Source organism: Cygnus atratus, chromosome 2, assembly GCF_013377495.2.
Source record: "Cygnus atratus isolate AKBS03 ecotype Queensland, Australia chromosome 2, CAtr_DNAZoo_HiC_assembly, whole genome shotgun sequence".
In the NCBI taxonomy this organism is placed as follows: Eukaryota; Metazoa; Chordata; class Aves; order Anseriformes; family Anatidae; genus Cygnus; species Cygnus atratus.
This window is the reverse complement of record NC_066363.1, coordinates 11,584,356-11,605,677: the sequence shown is the minus strand read 5'-3', so window position 1 is coordinate 11,605,677 and position 21,322 is coordinate 11,584,356. Positions and strand designations below refer to the sequence as shown.

The following is a 21,322-nucleotide window of genomic DNA, read 5'->3' as shown; positions in this document are numbered from 1 at the left end:
GTTTAAGGTACTGGAGTAGAGTTTCAGGTGTCTTCACTTGGAAGGATGTTTTTATAGTGAATATGCTACAAAATATGATGTTATCCTCCTGTGTTAGCATTCCACTGTAACTAGAAATAAATCCCACTACCACCTGCTCTTTGTCTCTCAATTTCCATTGTAAATACAACTTCCTTTGTGCCCATGTAGGCCTTCATGAAATAGCTCCTTCTTGTTATTGGAGGCTTTTGGTACAACTGTAATAGAAGCAATAATATCTCCTCATATAGGTTCTCATAAATGTGGGGTTATATATTCTGCCTTTCTGGAGAAAAGAGTTTTTGAAATGTCTTGTTTTCTTCTCCTAGACCCTCTCTCCTAGCCTTGAAAAACAACTTCCTTAGACAAATACAGAGAACATTTACAATTGTAAAGAAAAAAGCAGCAGCTCTAATTTGGGGCCTCCTGTTGTTGCTTCTTTTTGGGAAAAAAAAATGGGAAGGGAAGAGAGTAAGAAAAAGAAGAAAAAAAAAAAAAAGAAAAGGAGACTTTAAAAGTATTTCTCTGAGAAATTGTGTGGCTTCTTCATATCCAGACACATCCCTTATTTTCATTCATAAGATTTCATCAAACTGGCAGAGACAAGACTAATTGTGCAAAATATACAGGGACTGTAAAGGGTGAATGCAGAATTTACCTAATCATATTCCAAAGGGTGAATGCAGAATTTACCTAATCATATTCCAAAATGGTAAACAAAAATAACACTGAATTTCACCATTGACAATAAAGCTGAAGTAGTGTCCTATGGTGCCTATATGCTAATAGGCAATAACGTGCAAGAGGTGGAAGTGCACAGTCATAGCTGAAGATATATATCCAGCCAGATTACTTCACTGTAAACGCCTATATTTAATTATCCTGCCATCTATCTTCCCCTCCTCCATAGGCTCCATAATTCACCTCTGCTACATGCATACTGCAGTTCTTCTTTTCTTGCATCACACACTCAAAAAAATGTCCTTCTCCTCCTTCTAGACATACACTAAATCTTCCATTGTTCCACCAGTGAACTGAAATATTAAATTCTGATTTTTATTGTCTGTATTGATTGCAGGATATCCTGTTGTTAGGGCCTGTGTGAGCTGTGACATGAACGCGTCCATTGCTGCTCTAAGAGTGCAGTAAATTTTACAGGCCATTGTGGCTCTCTGCCACACAAAGTGAAAGCACGAGCAAGGTGTTCGGGTACAGGTGGGAAACAATAACAACAAAAGCTTAAGGTGGCTAAAGGGCCACCCAAGGCAAAAGGGAAAATAATTTGATAAGGTTCAAAGTCATATTGTAAATCCGGCCTATTGCATGCACAGAATGTGTTGGGGTGAAAGACAACTCATAGAATATTCCTCTATCCAGTAATAATATGGAATAAAACTATACAGTTTTGGTTTTCAGATGGTGACTGGGGTAGGTATTAGCAACCTCAAAGCACCATTGCTGGTGCTGAAGACAAGGACCGCTCTGGTCCTAAGTCTATCTGAAGCATTCCCTTTACCCAATGTAGCCTTTGGATTAGGTCCCAAAAGTCTCTGTTCTTCTCACTTTCATGAAAGAAACTAGCTGAGAAAGTCTGGAGAAAATAACAGCTTTTATCCTGATCACAGCCCGACAGTCTCCCATACACTGAGACAGCATCTCACGGAGATGCTGCATTTCTCAGGGAGCTATGCCTTAGCAAGAAGTGTCAAAGTATTCACTTAGGAAGATCTTTTAGCTAAAGCATTCATAAATAGCTTCATTCTTTTGGTTTGTGACATCACTACAATCCCTTAATGAAACTGCAATTCAAGGAGGCTAATTTGTGCTCTAATTATATATTAGTCTGGGCTGAAAGGTTTCTGGACAGAAAAAGGTTTTCTTCAGGCAGTCTTTTATTCTTCTTATTGTATTTACTTAACAAAGAACAGTCAGCTTTTACTGTGCTTCTTCGTAATAGAGTTGAGCTGTAATGTTACCTAGCTAAAGGCAAACATCTGCAGTCATTTTTTGATGGATTCTGATAACAGTCTTTAACAAGAGCAAGGATTAATTGCAAATGTAGGAATAACCAAGCTGAAAAGCTAACAGATGTGCTGCTGAAATAGAAAAAGATTAAGAGCTCTTCAGACAGAATGCCTTCCAGACCAGTGGCTACCTGAGAAAAGTACATTTATTAGCCAGGTAATTCAAGGAAATTCAGAGAAGTACTTTCTCACCAATAAAGAGAGTCCCCGCACAAATCATTTGTCCTGTGCTACCTGAAAGAAGACATGCTTAGATGGTTTTTTATGTTTTTACCACAAGATGAAAGCCCAGCACTGTTCACAATGTGCATGATTCAGAGCCATTCCACCTCACTGAGGCTTTCTAAGCAAATAGGTATTTTAGGAAAGCAAATAAGTCCTTCAGATCTATGAATCACCTTTATAAAGTGTGTTTCTCTTGCCTCTGCTCCCTAAAGTAGCCACTATGTTCATGTAGGTCCCCAGCAAAGCACCTGTAGCTTTCCAGAAGGAATTCAGACTCAACAAACTAAACAACAAACTAAACCAACTAGCTAACAAACTAAATAAAATATGTATCTTCAATATTTCTGTTTCTAGTGTTTGTGCTAACAGCAACTTTTCCTTATATATATCTAAAAATAAAAAAAAAAAAAAAAAAGCTAAATTTTGAGCTAGTATCAATCAGTATCAGTTCTCATTTGGCCTTCACAGCAGGTCCAGGATGGAGGAGGGCAGTGCTTGGGCACCATCTCTGTGATACACAGCCAGAAGCACTGCTTAGACACAGAAATCAGTAGGGACATGCATTTGGGATTTGCACGTGCCAGCTGTAACAAACGCGTTTCAGTTCTGTGGATTTTGGTGGAGATGTGGAGCTGGGAAAAACAAAAAGGAAAAGGATTTGCCAAGATGTTTTCACCTGAGAAGAAGTGTAGAGTAGATCTGTATTTTGTCAGGGTGCATTGACAAAATACTGATTTTATATGTGTCTTTTATTCTGTTTTCTTCTAGAAAAAGTAAGCATACTGTCAACCTTTATAGCACCCTTCAAGTATCTGAGTCCTGGCGCAAGCACCATGGAGGATGAAGACAATTTAAGTAAGCAGTCTCTTTTCTTTACAAACAGATGAATAACAAAGTTCAAAAATACAAGCTCTGTAGTGTAGGGGCAATTGTGAAAAGGAGGTGGGCTTGCAAACACTGGCAGGCCCCAGGCCCAGTCCTCATGCAGAATGCAAAGTTCCCAGATGCTAAGTTTAAACATATTCTCTGATATCCAGGAAAGGAGGGGTTAACCTCAGCTCACCTTCCCACTTTTCCCTGTGGAGGCCTGGAAAATGGCGTTTATAAGCATTGTGTCACAAATACAAAGGGAAAAATTATTACAGAAGGAAATGTTTCTGTTCCAGGTCACAGGACTGTGAAGCTCCTTTTCCTTTCCTGCTTGTTACCTTATTTTGTTTGCTTGCTTTTCTCACAGTCTCTAAGAGTCAGAACCGTTTTGGTACTGTGTCTTCCCCCCAGTTTATACCTCCTTAATTACAAAGTACTTTTGCAAAATTAAAGACTGCAGAATTTGCAAGATTGTTTTCTCCATCAGTTTGGTGATATGACCTGGGGAACAAAAAGAAAAGAAAAAAAAAAAAAAGAAAAAAAATCAGTTGAGAAGGTGAGAAGAGATTTAACCAGGCTTAAACAAACTAGATGTAACCCCAAAATTAGCACAGGATTCTCTCGGGCACTTGCACTACAAGAAAGGCACTGATACCCCTGGTGCTGTGGCTGTGGAGCTGGATGGGAGCGCTGCTTGGTTGGAAGGAGATGTGAAGTCTTCGAAACAACCACCAGCCTAGGAGTGTGCCCCTAGGATTGAATAGCCCTCAGCAAGCCCTCCCATTTATCACCCAGAAGCAACTGGTATGTGTTACCCAGCCCTGCTTACTGTAACATATCTTGAATCATTAAAAAAAAAAAAAAAAAAAAAAAAAGGTGGGAAGTTTTCTGAACCAAATGAACAACTCTGAGTTTTAGTATCACCTACCAGATGGGCTTCTTTCCCAGCCAGACACGCACTGATATGTTGCCCTATTAGAGGCAGTGGGTGGGAGGAATGTTTTTTCCCCCGTTGTTGCTAATCTGCTGTGGTTTGATCATGATGCAGCACAAGGGTAATAGCTTTTGAGCACAGCCCTCTACTTTCTGCTGCTGAGGATCAAATGGACACCACACTGTACTGCTGCAGGGGGACTGGCAGGTTTTTACATACCTCAGCAAAGGTGAAAAAATCCTGAAAATCCTTCAGATTGGTCCCTGGGAGGCTACATTTTCAGGAAGAGATACGAGGAGTACACACAGGAAACATATTATGCACATGATGAGCTTGTGCAGGCACCTCCTGCGTAATGCTTCCCAAAAGTGCCACTTAGTTATTTTTAGGTAATGTAGGAAGTTTGTACAAGCCAAACACTGTAACACCATTTTCTTATTGCTGCTGTAAAGCTAAGCCTGTGCTGGCTTTAAAATAGCTCACATGGACGGGGTAAGCTACATTTTCTGAAAAAAAAATAGCAAATTTCACTGTTTTCAGGAACACTGTGCCTAATCCTCTCTTGGGTCAAACACTCACTCCAGTGATAACGACAACAGCTTCTTTCTTTGCGTATACAACACATTTTAAGTGTTACTATTAGGAATCTTAAAAAAAAAAAAAAGACAAAGATGAACTACTTTACAGTCATCCATACTTCACTGTTCACTTCTAGTATAATGGTATAATGGCACAGATCCCACTAATTTCTATAGCACACAGGTACCTGTGTACTAATTAGGCATTGTAAAGAGCTTCAGTGATTTGCTCTGAATGGGCGGAACCTTCTATTGTGTTAACAATTTAACAGACACCTAGGAGAATGCTAGGAAGGTAGAGCAGTGGTTGGGTTATCCCTGCTAACTGAGCATCCTCTGAGAGCACCCTGCCCAGACTGTCCTGTATTAGTAGGCAGAGTCCCACCAGCTGAAATTGATTCAAATCCTCTTTCACATTCCTTTAGGTTTTCTTTAGCCATGGCAGGTTAACTGCAAGTGCATTTTAAACTGGTGGTTATTAACATATAGACAGTACTAATGTGGTTTATGATCCATAAACTAATGCTGAAAAAATGTACTGAAGGCCCTAGGTACCTTTGGAATGGCATTTTGGGTAGGCTAATAGTCACTCTACAGTGAAGACTTTACCCTGACCATGAGAGAAAAGAATCACCCTATTCATTCCCAGAGGTCAGATGTACCTAAAAGTGTAAGAACTGTCATATGGGATTAGAAATAGGATGTTTAGCTCTGTATGCTGTCTTCAACATTTGCTGTTAGTGATGCACTGAGAAAAAGGACATTTAAAGGGTGATCCTTGCCTCAGTATATCTTTCTAGCACCCAGCAAGGAATTTACTCAGCTGGAGTTTGCACCTGACTCATCGTATTTCTTATACGCCAACAGACCTGTCTAGTCCTCTCCAGAGCCCACTGGTGCTTTTGATCTCAACAACAGTAAGGAGCAGGAGTTCAGCGATTTTGTGTGTTGTCAAGAAGTTCACCCTTTTGTTGTTTCAAGTCTGCTGTCTCTAGGGCTTGGATTGTACAAAACAGTGAATAATCATTCCCCGTTCACTGCCTCCTTGCCTTTCATGATGCTACAGACCTCTGCCTGTCCCTGATCTTGAATCATTCCATCCACACTATGCTACAACATCAAGGCAGACCATCACTAGACACAAATACTCATAAATCTGGGGTCTACAGGAGCATATGATTCCTGTGGCTGTCATTGTGCAATGGTGCCAAATGCATAGATGTGGTGCAGCTCCCTTCTGGTGCATATAACCCTTCTCAGTGCCAGCAGGGAGATCTGATGGTGATGGTTCCCAACGTAAGGATCTCAGACACAGCAAAAGTCATATGGGATGAGTCCCAGCCCACGATTCAGTGTTTAGAAGCATGTTCGGTTATGAGCCTTTTGGTCAAATCCCTTCTCAGATTGCACAGTTGAGATATAGCAAGGATCATGCTTCCCAGAATGCAGGGAACACCCTCCTCCAGCAAGAAAAGCCCCAGGCCGTCTCACACCAGCAGACAAAGGAGAACCAATGCCCTGGTTTTGTTCCGAAAACTGTATCCATTGCCCCCTTTCAGATCTCTCCCGTGCTTAAAGCTAAGCTCCAGTCTGGTCCAGATTCATGCGTGTACTTAAATCCATTTCTGCTCGGGGCTGCCCATGTTTGTTGCTGCACATGCTCATTTGCTAACTTGGACATAGGGCATCAGAGTGTGAGCATCATCAAAGTCAGGTCATTTGAATAATTTCCCTAACTGGTGAGAGTTGTACCAGAGATGCATGGATTTCACAGTTATTTCAGACAGTAACGTGAGAAAAGTAGAGTATCTTCATTTTATTTATTCAAAAATGACCTCTCCCTCTTCCCTTCATGCTCCCCTTATCTTACATATTACCAGTAGCATGGACGGTGTGGAAAATAGCATATATATCCCAGCTTTGAGATGGCATATAAATCAGAGGCCAAGGATGGGCATTGTTTCTAAATGCTGGCATCTAGACAAACGTAGTTGTCCGTGCACCCTCGGTAGCTCATCTTCAGTATCTGACTGTGGTGGACAAACTGCCAACTTGTGGCTGGAACAGCCACAGGCAATGGCAAACACCTTTCAAAAATGTTCAGTCTCCAGTTCAACTCAGCAAAATCCCGTACTTTTTGTGCATAGGCAATGTTTTCCTCAGAGTGGTGTTACACACCAGTAAATCCTAGCAATATCATTTTAAGCAGCCTGAGCCCTGTGAGCTGGTGAGGAGGGCTACAGCTGCAACAGAGAGATCAGAGCTGGTTTCCCTTAAGTAGACTTACCATAATGACTTCTTTCATGAAGATTTTAAAATAGATGTCTGTGTGCTTGCATCTAAGAGAAGAAGGAGTGATTTCTGTTGTTATCTACAAGTTTATTATTCTAAAGTCAATAGTATAAACCTAGAAATCCCCAGCAGAAGAGTTCCCAAACCTCTGTCATGGATTCAATATGTGTATGAAAATGTCATCTCGCCTGCAAGAGGAAAACTGCCCTACATCACTTTTGATGTAGTAGCTGACCTTGGACAAAGGTATCGTGGCTCTGTCTCCCAGGTTCATACCTACTGCTTCTGATTTAAAATTTTTCACTTTCAAGTATGCCAGGAATTATGGAGGTCAGTTCTTTTAACCTCTGCAGTTAATGTAATGTAGATGAACAGCAAAAGCATACTCTAGGTAAGCAGGTCAAACAGGGGCTAGACATTAAAATGCAGAACACAGGAAAACAAAAATTAAGTCCTACCTGTATTGTGGAACATGCATTGGTGGCAATCTTGTGTTTGCTAAACATTTCTAACAGCAGTAACTTCCTGTTTCAGACAAATCGGTTGAATCAGAATTTTGCTATGTTACAGAGACTGCAATTTTTTTCTTTCAATATCAGAGCCTATCAATAATGTACTGCCCCCTGTGATTCATATTAAAGATGCCAGCCAGAGTGAAGATGCCACCTACTACCTCTGCTTTCCCATCCGCCCTGGAAGTTGGCTTGGCAGCAGAATAACCTTCAACAGGAACAATATTATCTCTTCAAATGTAGCGTGGAGTATCGGATGGCTAGTTCTGCAGAGCCCTTATGACCCAGAGACATAGGCAGTGTCATTATTAGTGATGCATTATAGTTCTGAAAAGCTCTTGATGATGCAGACTCTCTAGGTTAACTCTACTGTGCATAATGACCAAAAGGAGAAAAACATGAAAGAGCAGACAGAAGATTGAGGAATAGTGCATAAATAAATACATTTCACTAACTGCTTTCTTCTCTCCTATTCAATTACTGAAGCAAATACAAGACTGCAATGTCTCCTCTTGCTTATAAAACTGCAAAAATCAATGAATAAACTTATCTGAGGACATATTACAGTGCAGAATTATTTTTTGAGATCTTACACAATAGGCTAGAATCTATTGCCAAAAAAAATGTAATATTTTTCTTTCTCCTTTTTTTTAACTCTGTCCCCTTACAATTTTATTATTCTCCAACCTTTCATCATTGGAGAACCATATTTTATTATAATTACTTCCAAATGTGTAGCGAATGTGTTTGGGGAACTCAAGAGCAAAGACATTACAAGAGATAACAGGGCTGAAAATGATCCACAGTTTTGCATTTTCCCTGTGTGTATCCTTCGACTTACCCCTTTCCTTTTAGTGCTCTTCATTTCTAAAATTGCTTGTGATTGTTCTATTACAGCTGCTTACTGTATTTATCTTATGTAGTTTGGTGTCATTTGCCTGCTTTGTCTGATTTTCACAATAGAAGTACATGTGCCACCATTAGAGAGGTAATCTCATGTCTGCTATACAGAGGTCTCATAAAAGGCACATTTCAAAGACCTCCTATTTCAAAGATACCTGAAAGTATAAAGTAATTTCACGTTGTCCGGCTGCTGCCAGATATCACACAAGTCCATCAGGCTTGCGGGCTTTCTGAGGCACTCACAGAGTTTCGGTTGCTTCTGTTTTACATGATGCGATGACTTTTGCAGCTCCCACTGAGGTCTATGAAGAACTGAGCTGCGTCCTGGTGTTTCAGGATGAGGTCCTTCAGAAATCTGGTTGTCTGTAGGGACACTTGCATGGATTTCCTTCACTGTGATTAGGCCAAGACACACCATGCATCACCTTCACACACGCCTAGCCCTGTCCACTTATCTGCTGTGCCTAATATCTAGAAGTTTTGTGTTTACATCACTGCATTTTTTCACTGCTTCAGTGCAAACACTCTGTTGGCCAAAAGCTGGGCTAAAGAATTTCACATACTGAGTATAAGACAAACAAGTAATGTTTACTTTATGTTGCCATATTTTTGTGATTAAGGTATGATGCTAAGGTCACACATTCTTGTTCACAAATTTATGGTGCTCTGACTATGAAAGAAGAAAAAAAAAAAAACATCTGGAAAAAATACAGTAAGAATTACAAACACAAATAACCCCTGACTTTTCTTATTCAGTGGTGCGTAATCAATACAAATTCTTTTCAATCCCGAATACAGTGTGAAGCACAAGCTATCTTTCTTGTCATGCTTCCTGACTACAATATCATTATGTACCATAACTGGGTCTGTAAAAACCTGCTAGGTAAGAGGATAGAGGAGTTGTGAAACATTGAATAAAACTCACTTCCTTCAGAAAAGTGTCTGCTTGAAATATTTCACCTTATTTTTTTTCTAAAAAAAAAGCAAGCAAGCAAAGAGGTGTATTTAGTATGAGTGGAAACATGAGAAACAGTCAGAGTGGAAAATAAATGGCTGGCCGAAGTCACTGCCAAGGCAAATAGAGCAAAGTTAAAGCTGGCGTCTCCTTCCCCCTCAGATCAGAACTTCCATAAATAGTGTTGCGACCTCAACGAGAAAAGACCACATTATCCTTGTGTCTTACTTAATCTGACCTTTTAAATGTCTTATTTCCAGTTAGGCTGGTTTAAAGATGTCACATTTTATACAGCTGAATGCCAAGTGATGAAACTTTTCTTTTTCTATTATGTATTTCTTTTTCTTTCCTTCCTCACCTGTCTTCATTCTCTCCCCTTAGCTTTAGAAAATAAAAATTAACTAGTCACTAAGACCTTAATTTTTCAGTCCGTGTTCTGCCTCAGCAAGGCACTTCAGCACACATATGGAGCTCAGCAAGTAACGTTGGTGAGACACAAACACAGGCTGGAAGTTCAGTGAGCACCCAAGGGTGTTCAGGAAAGGGAGCCGAAAGCCTCAGCCCTGCAAATGGGCTCTCACACATGCAGTCACGCCAGGATTTTTATTCAGGTCCAAGCAGTGAGCTGCTCGCTGTGGAACAATTTGCATGAGTGCAGCCTTATGACTCTGATGAGAAAAAGTCTTTTGATAAAAGTGCAACTCATCAGGACACAAAGGAGGTTTTTAATTATGATGGTTGGTTCCACATAATTCTCTGCAGGCCCCTGTGCATCTGTCAGCACAGCCTAAGACTGGGCTGCAGCAAAGACACGCTGCTCCAGCAGAAGCTCCTTGAGGCGTAGACGGCTGTTCACCTCTTGTATCCTTGCAGCCAGCTTGTACATCAGGGTAGAGAGGAAGCCGAACATGGCCGTGGCCTTGCAGAAACGGGAAAAGGTCCTTGCAGAAAGGTCCTCTATGGACCTCCCCTGTGCTTGGGACTCATGCATCCTGCACAGGTGGCATGCTCGTGTCTGACAACAAAACATGGAAAAAGCTCCGCGAGCAATGTTGGTTGGAATGCAGCAGGCAGCCAGGCAGTGCTCTGAAAGGGATCAGGTGCATCGCTCCAGGGATGGGTTGCTTCACAGGTTGATTAAATTCATGTTTACTTCCCCAACTTGGTCTCTGCCCCAAGCAAGGCACAGGAGGGCTGGGGGATGCATCAGAGATGCAATACGTTTAAACAAAATCATCAGAAATGACAGAAATGTTCTATGACGCTTATTTAGATATAAGCACATTTTCTGTCTCATTCAGGACATCAGTGAGATGAATCTCCATTCTCAGTCATACATCTGCTATAGCAAAGAGCAACACAAGCACTGCAAAAGAGTAGTTTAGAGCAGTGTGATTCATTGGCACAACAGCAGCAGTGCTCCCCCCACAGCTCCCCATTGTCATTTCATCCCCTTCCCCCATCACCGTAGTGCTTCCTAGCAGTCACTCTCTCCCATTGCTTTCTTTGACATAGATCATCCTTTACAACAGCAATCACTCCCGTCATGATGCTCTGGCTTCTCCTTCTCTGATTTAGATTTACCTAGAATTTTTGCAATATTATTTGTTGCTGATGCAGGAGCTAAGAGTATCTGCAATTGAACTTGACAGAAAGACTCTCATTTATTAAACTGGAATCTGAGGCCAGACCAAATTATTGTTTCAAATGCTAGGAATGTCTTTCTGATCATTTTTTAAGCTGGATTTGTGATGTTAGCAACAAAAGAACCTATGGTGTGAGTAGAACTGGTCAATGTATTCATAGCAAATAAATTATTCAATGCATTTGCCCATTTTTCTATTTGTGATTCATTTGTGAATCATTTCTGATTTCTAATAATGTGTTCATAAGTATTCGCACACATGGATTATAGAAAAAAAAAAAAGCCTTAGGGAGCTTTGCAAACTATTCACTTTTCACTATAATTATCCAGTGTGAATAGAGTATTTTATTTAAATCACATGGCATCAGTTATACTTTATCTTTGAGTGATGTAATCTTTTTTAAAACAGGAGGCTATTGACTAACAGAAGTAGGACCTTAGGAACAAATAATCATTCAGGACATGCAGAGAATCTGTGCTATGACAAGGAAACCAGCCAAAAAGAGGACAAGCAAGGATATCTATCATTAACTTCTTTTTTCTTTTTTGGCTATTTTTCCAGCCCCAGGCATGATGTCAGCTGCTCTGATGACAACTGTAATGTGAGGTTTTTTCTTTCTTTACTGACAGGTACCAGCAGTGCAGAAGTAAAGGAAAATCGAAACATTGGCAACCTGGAGGATCATCCAATACCCTCTAATGAGAGGGCAAGAGGGGGAACACCTAGCAGTAAGAGAAAAAGACCCTTAGAGGATGGCAATAATGGCCATTTCTGCAAACTCCAACTCATCTGGAAGAAAGTCTCATGGTCAGTGACACCAAAGAATGCTCTGGTCCAGCTACATGAACTTAAACCAGGTTTACAATACAAAATGGTTTCCCAGACAGGTCCAGTACACGCTCCAGTCTTTGCTGTTGCTGTGGAAGTAAATGGACTTACGTTTGAAGGCACAGGGCCCACGAAAAAGAAAGCCAAAATGCGTGCTGCGGAGCTAGCTCTGAAGTCATTTGTCCAGTTCCCCAATGCCTGCCAAGCTCACTTTGCCATGGGGAACTGCATCAACCCATCCACGGACTTTACTTCTGATCAGGCAGACTTCCCAGATACTCTGTTCAAGGAGTTCGAACCATCCACACACAGCGAGGACTTTTCAGTCTATAACCCAGTTAATAACGAATTGCTTTCCACCGCTTATCGCCACGGGCGCTTACTCTGCCATACGTTGGACCTAATGGGCCATGGTAAGCAAAACAGGCACAAGATGGCCTCCAAAGCGGAGAGCGAGAAGAACCCAGTGGTGCTGCTAAATGAGCTGCGGTCAGGCCTGCGGTATGTCTGCCTGTCAGAGACTGTGGAGAAGCAGCACATCAAGAGCTTTGTGATGGCGGTGCGAGTGGACGGGAGAACATTTGAAGGCTCAGGACGTAGCAAGAAGCTGGCCAAGGGCCAAGCAGCGCAGGCCGCGCTGCAGGCCCTCTTTAACATTCGGCTGCCCAGCCACATTCCCAGCAGGAGTAAATGTCACCATTTGCCACAGGTGAGAGCTCCTGGGTAGCCACCACCACGTTGGAGGAACTCTTTCAATTAGTGCGATCGGTGTTGCTGTTACTGCTGTTGTGCTATCAGATGGTTCCTCTGATATTATAGCAAGAGCCGTGCCACAAAATAGCTCCCTTTTCATAGAAAAAACCATGTATCACAGGCAAAAGCTTAAAAATCATATCCAAAATCTTTGGGCACAATTTGCCGTCCCTTTCCATATGAGGCATAGATGAGGGGGCAGAAGGTAGGGCAAAATGTCAACGTTTCAATTTGGTAGAGAGAATGATAACATCGACACATGCAGAAAAAGCAGGTCATTTTGTAATGCTGCCTCTTTCTTGCTGTGGGTCCATAAACAAAGGGATGTCCCATATTCTCCTTTTAGAGTTATTTTTTGCTGAGGACAGCACCATCCAGAGGAGATAGCAATGACATGGAATGTGCCTTTGTTAGAGCAAACTCTCCTGACAATTCTGTCACTAAAAAAGATAAGAATTTTTGGTTTTTATAGTCTTACATTTTTTGTTTTGCCTCCTTTTTTTTTTTTTTTTTTTTTTCCAAATGTGCCTCTAACAGGGAATGGTGAAAGCTCTGAAATTTTCCTGGAATAAATGTAGATATTACTGCTGTATTCATACAGAAAATACAGATCTGAGGTACACGCTTAGGACATCAAAATTTCATAGTTGGTTATATGCCAAAGGCTATCTTAGCATTACTCAGACTTGTGTCAATTTTCTAGGTTCAAAGGAAGCCAGGATTTGCAGACACTGAGAAGCATTACATGGGCTCAAGTGATTTCTTGGTTTGTTTCCACTGTCATAAAAGGTTTGATCCACCAGCACCAGGAGGTGATCTACCACCACAAAGCTCCCTTTCTGAAGGGAGTTGTTAATGTCCAGGATTTATTGCAAAGCACTGGGAGCTCTAAGAATTATTCTGCTGCTGGCTTGCTGTGAGACCCTAGGCAAGTCATTTAAATCCAATATTCCTGTAATAAAAAATGGGCATATTATATGAAAGAACACTTTAAGATCCTTAAGTAGTGTGTAAATGCAAATTGTTAGTAGCAATTTCCATTAACGTTAGTAAAGATGTTCATTAGCAAGACCGAGTTTGATAGGAGATGAATTCTTTATGTGACATGATTGCCTACAGAACCCAGGAATTTTATCTAGTGACCTGTGTTTCCAAAAAGGAAACATGAGAAATGTGAGAAATTCTAAAATACATCATAATCCTCCACCTCCTTCCCTTTAATTCTGGTTTATAAACTTCTTGTACAAGTGGGATACTAACATAATTTAAGAACTGAAGTGATCTTCACAGACTGCTTTGCAGGCATTTTGGAGGCTTTGGCCAACGTGGCAGTTCTATCCTCTCAGTACTCCTCTGAAGTATGGATGAGATTTAATTGAGAACTCCATGCTGTCTCCTGTCTTAATTAGTTCTGGTTTAAAAAAAAAAAAAAGTTTGTTTTGAGGAACATGCCTGTCCTTCCCCATGGAAACCCAGCAATTGGATATAAAGAGGAATCTCTATTCATGTACTACTGGCTGCTTTACTGCCCTCAGTGAACTTCATTGGGTGGATCAGCAGGTAAATACCATGCATTCATCAACAGATAAGTTGTTATCTCATATTCTGAAACTGCAGGACAAGTACCACTGCTTTGATTCCTGATCTCTCAAATATTTCCTGGTTACTTGGCTTCTTGATATCTTCCATCCAAATATCGCATCTTACCTGGATCCCAGATTGTTCACTGTACAACACATTCTTCATCGTATATTTTCCCTCTCTCTCTCTCTCATCTTTTTCTGACCTCCTTACCTTCATTTTCTCACCGTTCTGAAAGTATAAACGTCAGTGAAAAGGAGTCATCAAACTTTCTCTGTCAGTATTTTTAAATGGTTATGTTTTGTTCAACTAAAAGATTAGTCAGGCACTTTTAATGCCAGCACTCAGCACATTAATTGAGAGAAGCCTTAACACTGATTTCTTCTGACCTCCTTACTAACTTTTTTCATCAACACACATAGCGACCATGACACAAAACCTGAGTTTGTGATAGTCGGTTATGTTGGAAGCCAACTTCCACTGACACCAGCAAATGTATTTCCACCGACTTCCTTGGGCACTAAATACAGAAGCATCTCTACTTGTTCCGGCTGCGTTATGCAGCATCTCATCAAGTGGCTCTTTGCTCACTGCTTCAGTCAGTCCATCTGGCTGTTTTGTCAGTCGAAGTAGTGGTAACTGTACTGGAAAGAGTGTTGTTCTCATTGGGCTGTGGTCAGAACCAGCTGCCTTGAAAGTTGTTTCAGCTCCTTCCTATCTCTCTGATCTTCTGTGAAACATATTTTCAAGGACACATTTCAAGCCACATTTTCAAAGCTATGCCTACTTTTCATTTAGTAAGTTCAGCTTGTTTTGTGTCCAAATCTATTTAAGAGCATGAAAGCACTCTGAAACTCAAACAGCTTAGGGACAGAATTTGAAATATTAGGGGTTTTTAATTTCTTCACAGAACAAGGAGTAACTGTTCTCCTATGCGGCCACCACTCTTTTTTTTTGGGGGGGGGGGGGGGGCGTGCGTGTGTGTGTGTGTGTGCTCCATCTTATTTATTACGATATCAGATAACTAACTCATGGATAGTAAGGACAGGAAAACTAGATCAGTTTCACCCATATTTTGAATATTTTGTAGAATACAGGCATATGTTTATCTCTGTGGTTGTCCTTCCCAAAGAATATTATGCCTTTGTGTGTCTCTGCTCCTGTTCCTATTGCTGTTATCAGTGGCTATATATAGGAGGCCAGAATTTGGCCTTTCGTGATCACAGCCTGACTGGAAACAGGAAAAGCCAAAAACCTCGTAACACTGGTAGCCCAGCTGTGCTGAACTTATGGATTTGACTTTGTCCAAGGAAGTGTCAAAAATTTTACATGTTCTTATCAGCTGGAACTCCAACCATCGACATTTGTGCCTGGCTCATCAAGGCTCCCAGGGGACTTGGTGTTCCTCAGCCTGGCCCTCAGGCATGCTCTCAGCCTGACAGCCACTTTCACTGCTGACCAAGGGAGATTCAAGGCAAAATGTCAAAAAAGGCCCTGTTTTCTCCAGTCTGTCCTAATAGGTGCTGCCTACACAGGAGGCTTCTGGAACCGCCAGGAAATGTAGAGCATAGATGTAAAGTCCTGCCATATTGATCTCTTCTGATTCAGGCAAAACAAAGAAATGCAAGAACAGCAAAGCCAGAAATAGATGAATTCCCTGGGGCAACTGAGTCAAACTTGGTTCTTCAGCTGTCTCCCCTGCCCCCTCTCCTGCCAATGCTGAAAACCCACCATGAAATTTCGAGCACTTTAAATTGCCGGTGTTTTTGTAAAAGAATATCACTCTGCCTCTGATTTTCTTCTCTGTGATTGTTCCACTATGTGTTTGGCATGACTGCAAAATTATACCCCAAAATAAACAATACCTCACGCTTTACACCAGGAAAAAAAAATGTATATTAACTCAAATTTTAAAGATAATATAATCCAAATTGTGGCTTCTCTGCGGTCCTCAACAGTGTTTTGATCCACTTCTGTGATTCACGTACACGTACAACGATGGCTGGGGTTCCGAGCTCCTGAACGTGTATAAGGTGAATAGGAGGTAGCTGAGATTATCAAAGGACCATCTGAAATGATCACAAGATTTGCCCATCAATCTGCCAGCAACTGTTCTTCCTCAAACCAGATATCTTATCTGTGCTAGGCCACCAAAGCATGAGATAAATACTATTGATGGTCTGGGACTGGGCATACCATGTTGATCAGAGTTGCCAAGGAGGAGCCTGGAGAGCTGCTAAACTAATGAAGAACAGCAGAGAGAAAGTGAGTCATGAGAATGGAAAGTACAGTGCACCACTGTGTGCCTTTTCTAAGTCACTAAATAATTGCTCCTTGTTTCCTAGCATACTTGGTCTGAACTCAAACTGTCTATCAAATGGTATGTACTTTCTTCAATTATCAGCTTTTATGGAAGTCTGACAATTATTTCTCCCCACATTGTTAGATAATATTCTTGTAATCCAGAATGGGAGATGGCACCGAGGAGAGCTGACCCAGCCAGCCCTAATGAGTCTGCACTGTAGATATCTGCGCTCACACTCCCAGACTTTCTGAGTGCCGTGCACTCATTTCAGGAGATCAAGGTGACCCCCAACTGCATCTGACCAGTTTACAGATTGTTTTTCTAATCTTACAGTCCGTCTAATCTATCTCACTCAGTCTAAACAGCATTCTTACTGCTGTAGAGCAAAACCATTAATTAATAATAGAGGGGTGCTTGGATTTCAAATGGACCTAAATTAAAAACGAATAGGTGTGAAAATCACATTCACTCTGCTTTGAAATTGCTTAACACTGCTGTTGCTGGTTCACATCCAGAGCCTGCAGAGCAGTCCTTGCAAATTTATTTATTTAAATGAAGCCTCGTTGTGACTTGCATTTGTGTCATCAGAAAGATGCAAAGTTTTTTCTCCTTCTGTAAGTAAGGTTAACCATTTAAATCCAGTTAAATCCATTTTTCACAAGTGCCATTTGCAGACCAGAGCAATCTAGTATTCACATTGCACTGATTCTTTACCCTGTGCAGATTGAAGCCTCCTGCCAGCTAACCACAGTATCACCTCCGTGAACAATGTCATGGAAAGAGCGAACACCATGTCAAGGAAAGCCTTGTACCCCATGCCTCTTATCTGCTTCCCTCCAAAAGCTTGTTTCTCTGGCTTGTAAAACACCTCATTTCCATTCAGTATCAATTGTTCCTGCCTCCTTCACTTTATTTCTCTAACTATCCTAATTTGCCAACTTCCTTGCTACCATGCCCTCTCACCTGTGTTGCAATTAAGCCAGTGCTGAGGATGGCAGTGATAGATTTGACTCTGGTGTGAAGAGGGACAGCACAGAACTAACAGTGACTTTTGATAAGCTGTTCCAGTGTGTTTATGTGCAGAGCTTTGTCTCGTGGAGTGACCAAGTACATTTTTTATAGCTGTTTCTGTCTCCTACCATGCAAAGAGAAGCAGCTGATAGGTATGTGTGTAGCTCCTGACAGTGAGATGCGAGAAAGGGAAATGGTGGGGACCAAAGAAATGCCTCTGCAATACAAATATTGTTTGATTTTCAACCATCTGTTTCTGACTCTGCAGGTGGGGGAAGCTGTTTTTTATAATCAGAGCAACAGGCAGTCAAGACACTTATAGGATTACAGTTTCTTAAGGAAAACAAGAGCAAATATATATATATATTATATATATATATATTTACAGGCACAGCGTTAGTGCACTGGATACTGTTATTATTCTCCTGGCTGCTAATAAGATTGCAGTCGCTTCTAGGCTCACAGTTGAGGAACTAGGACCACCTCCGCACCCCTCATATAAGTCTAACATAAAAGATGATGATTGCCCCATAGACATTACAGTGAGAGTCTCAAATGAAGAAATTACCAAGTTTTAATGTATATTAAAAAGGTCAAAGATCAAAGGGAGATGCTGAAGGGCCACCTACACAGAATCAGAAAAAACAAATTAATAGGGTAGCAAGGGCTTCAATCTCTTGCTCTTACAGAAGCAACACATAAGTGCAACCACTTTAAGGGGTCTGCACATGAGGTACAGTCATCACTGCAAAATAGCACATTACTTTGCATCAACAATTGTCTGGCTAGGTGCTGCAGGAACAAGCACCGGAGACAGCATATACATCTCCACCCAAACACCACCAAGAGAAGCAGGAGCCCGTCTGTGCCATGGGATGCATTTTGGGAGGCTTCCCATCTACACCTCTCTCTTTTGCTCCTCAGTGGCAGTACCCTGTAACCCTGCTCCCTCCTGCCCATAGATAATTCCAGCATCACCCCAAAAGGACTCCTCTGCACTCATCTTTAAGTTCTATGTGACGCAGAGCGTGCTCGGGGCTTTCAGAGTACCTGAGTTCTGCTAAGCTTCTGACAGAGAGGTGAAAGTATACTGCTTACCTAACTAATAATAGTTAGAGCCATAATAATGCTGATAATTAGTTAATGAATGGCTGATTCTCCATTTACAGAAGTGAAAAACTAATTTTTATATCTTCAGGAAAAAAATCTTCAAGGCATAAAGACATTTTTCTCAAGTGTATATTTATATAAATTTAAGTTTATAAACAACCTAAATCCTTTCTTCCTCTGAAAAAAGGAAAAAATAAAAACATCCAATTTTCCTTTACAAGGAATCCGAAGAGTCCACTGTGATTAAAGTGCATTTAGAGTAGGGTGAATCTGATTTAGCCATCTGACTTGGCTGCTGACTGCTCTTTTATTGTAACTGCAAATACTTCGTGCCATCGATACTGCCACAGAACCAGTGTTTCGTTTCTTCCCTTCACAGCCTAGATTGCTTATTAAATATGGCTAGCGATAGGCAGAAAGGACCCTGCTAGCTTCTGCTATTTACCACAATGAACCAGCCTTGTCTATCCTGGGAGCCGATGGCATGGATCTGATTTGTGAAGAATTATTATTTGTGCAACATGTTATGGGGAGAGAGTTTATGCAGGTCTCCAGCAATGAGCAGAGCTAGTTAGTACATGAAAGCTGAATCCCAGCGTGGTGTCATCCACACATAAAACTTCCTCCTAAACCAGATACTCTCACAGCTGGCAGAGTCGCCTTTGTTGCTTTCTGGCTTTGTAACTGAACTAGAGACACTTCAAAAAGCTCCCGGCAAGCTGGACCTCATTAAAGCTCCTGCTTCGTCCTGGACTCGCATCCTGACATTGTTTATGATGCTTCATTATTATCTACTTAATACGAGCCATGGTTGTTCTGCTCCGCTAAATGGAGCTGTAATACAAGTGCCCGGAGTGAATTTTTCTTTGGTCGAGTTCCATGCAAAGCCTTCTCTGCCCGAGCTGGAGCATTTCGCTCATGCCAAAACCGCATTGTTTCTCTATTTTTATCTGTAGTCACATCTAGGAAGCCTTAATTATTCAAACAGGTTTCTCGCTCCATGCGCGGAGGATCAAAAGCCAGCCACTGCCATCCATTTTACGATGACTACCTCCCTCTTGTGGTGCCAGCTGTGTGGCAGGCAGCGCTGCCAGGTGCCAGGAGAAGGCCAAGGCAGTGGGGTGCCTGGGCACCTGTGGAGAGCCTGTGGTCCCTGGTGATGCTGCTGGGAAGCAAAAAAGAAGCTCAAAGAAAATGGGGAGAAAATACGATAGAAAGGGCTCAACGGTTGAGATAAGGACGGGGAGATCACTCAACAATTATTGTCACAGGGAAAACAGACCCAACATAGGGAGATTAATATCATATATTGCCTATTGCTAACAGACTAGGACAGTGAGAATAAAAGCAAAACAGAAACACCTTCCCCGCTATCAACTTTCTTCTCCCTCCTTCACCTGAGCAGTGCAGGGGAACGGGGGCTGTGGTCAGTCCATGACACTTCGTCCCCGCTGCTCCTTCTCGGTCCCTCTCTGCCCCTGCCCCAACATGGGGTCCCTCCCACGGGATGCCGTCCTTCCCGAACTGAGCCTGCGGGGGCTGCCCACAGGCAGCAGCTCTTCAAGACCTGCTCCCACACGGCTCCATACCACAGGGTCCATCCCCCAGGAGCAAACTGCTCCAGCACGGGTCCCCCACGGGCGGCAGCAACCCCCAGCCCCTCTGCTCCTGCGTGGGCTCCTCTCCACGGGCTGCAGCTCCGGCCCGGGGCCTGCTCCTGCGGGGGCTCTCCATGGGCCGCAGCCTCCTCCAGGCCACATCCACCTGCTCCACCGGGGACTCCTCCACGGGCTGCAGCATGGAGATCTGCTCCATGTGGGACCCATGGGCTGCAGGGGGACAGCCTGCTCCACCAGGGGCCTCTCCACAGGCCGCAGGGGAACTTGTGCTGCGTGCCTGGAGCACCTCCTGCCCTCCTGCTGCACTCACCTCGGGGGCTGCAGGGCTGCTTCTCACCCCTCTCTCCCAGCTCCTGTAGCACAGCAGTTTTTTTTCCCCTTTTCTTAACTCTGCTCTCCCAGAGGCCCAACCAGCAACGGTCATGGCCCAGCTCTGGCCAGCGGTGGGTCCCTTTTGGAGCCGGCTGGAGCAGGCTCTGATCTGACATGGGGCAGCTGCTGAGCTCTGCTCACAGAGGCCACCCCTGCAGCCCCCCTGCTACCAAAACCTTGCCATGTAAATGCAGTACAACGTTGCATTTGTATAGTAGTTTTGGAGAAAAACAACATTTCTCTTGCCATTTATCTCAGCTAAACTTTTCATGCAGAGTGCTATTGCACACATGCAAACATACCAAATAATAGGCATACCATAAAACTCAATATGGAATATAATTAGAACTTAATTTTAGGATTGGTGAGAACAGACACAACAGACTTCAGACTTGTTATAATGGATACAAAATTATGTGTGCTTTATATGTTCAGCTATTTATATAACCAAACAAAGCTAGAGAATTGGCTGAAGCTCGTCTAGAAAGTAATACCATTTGATGTTCATTTAGTGCTTTCTTTATATGAACTCCTCACAAGTGTTTGCTGCTCAGATGGGAGCAAAATTTATGAGAGCAAGGTGTTTGTTTTTTTCTTTTTTTTTTTTTTTTAACATGCAGCGTACATGATGTGAACTTTTGTTAAGATAAAATATTTTTATGAACTCCTGAGAAATAGAAATGAGAGTAGTAGGTAAATTCTCAGCCTCCTTTTATCATAAAGTTTTATTCAATGAAAACTATCAATATTCTCTATATCTCATGATACCCATCAGCTTCTTAGGCT

General features: G+C 42.1%; 1 protein-coding gene across 2 annotated transcripts in view; it reads left to right on the top strand.

Moving 5' to 3' along the window:
- ADARB2 (adenosine deaminase RNA specific B2 (inactive)) overlaps nt 1-21,322 on the top strand; it is a 306,450-nt gene that overhangs the window by 196,854 nt on the left and 88,274 nt on the right. The window contains exons 2-3 of one of the 2 annotated variants that reach the window (XM_035564316.1): nt 3,036-3,122; nt 11,587-12,494. In XM_035564316.1, coding sequence (XP_035420209.1) covers nt 3,036-3,122; nt 11,587-12,494 — 995 coding nt within the window. Of the gene's footprint in view, nt 1-3,035; nt 3,123-11,586; nt 12,495-21,322 lie in introns of those variants that run through there. The other variant, XM_035564317.1, reaches the window with a different exon arrangement.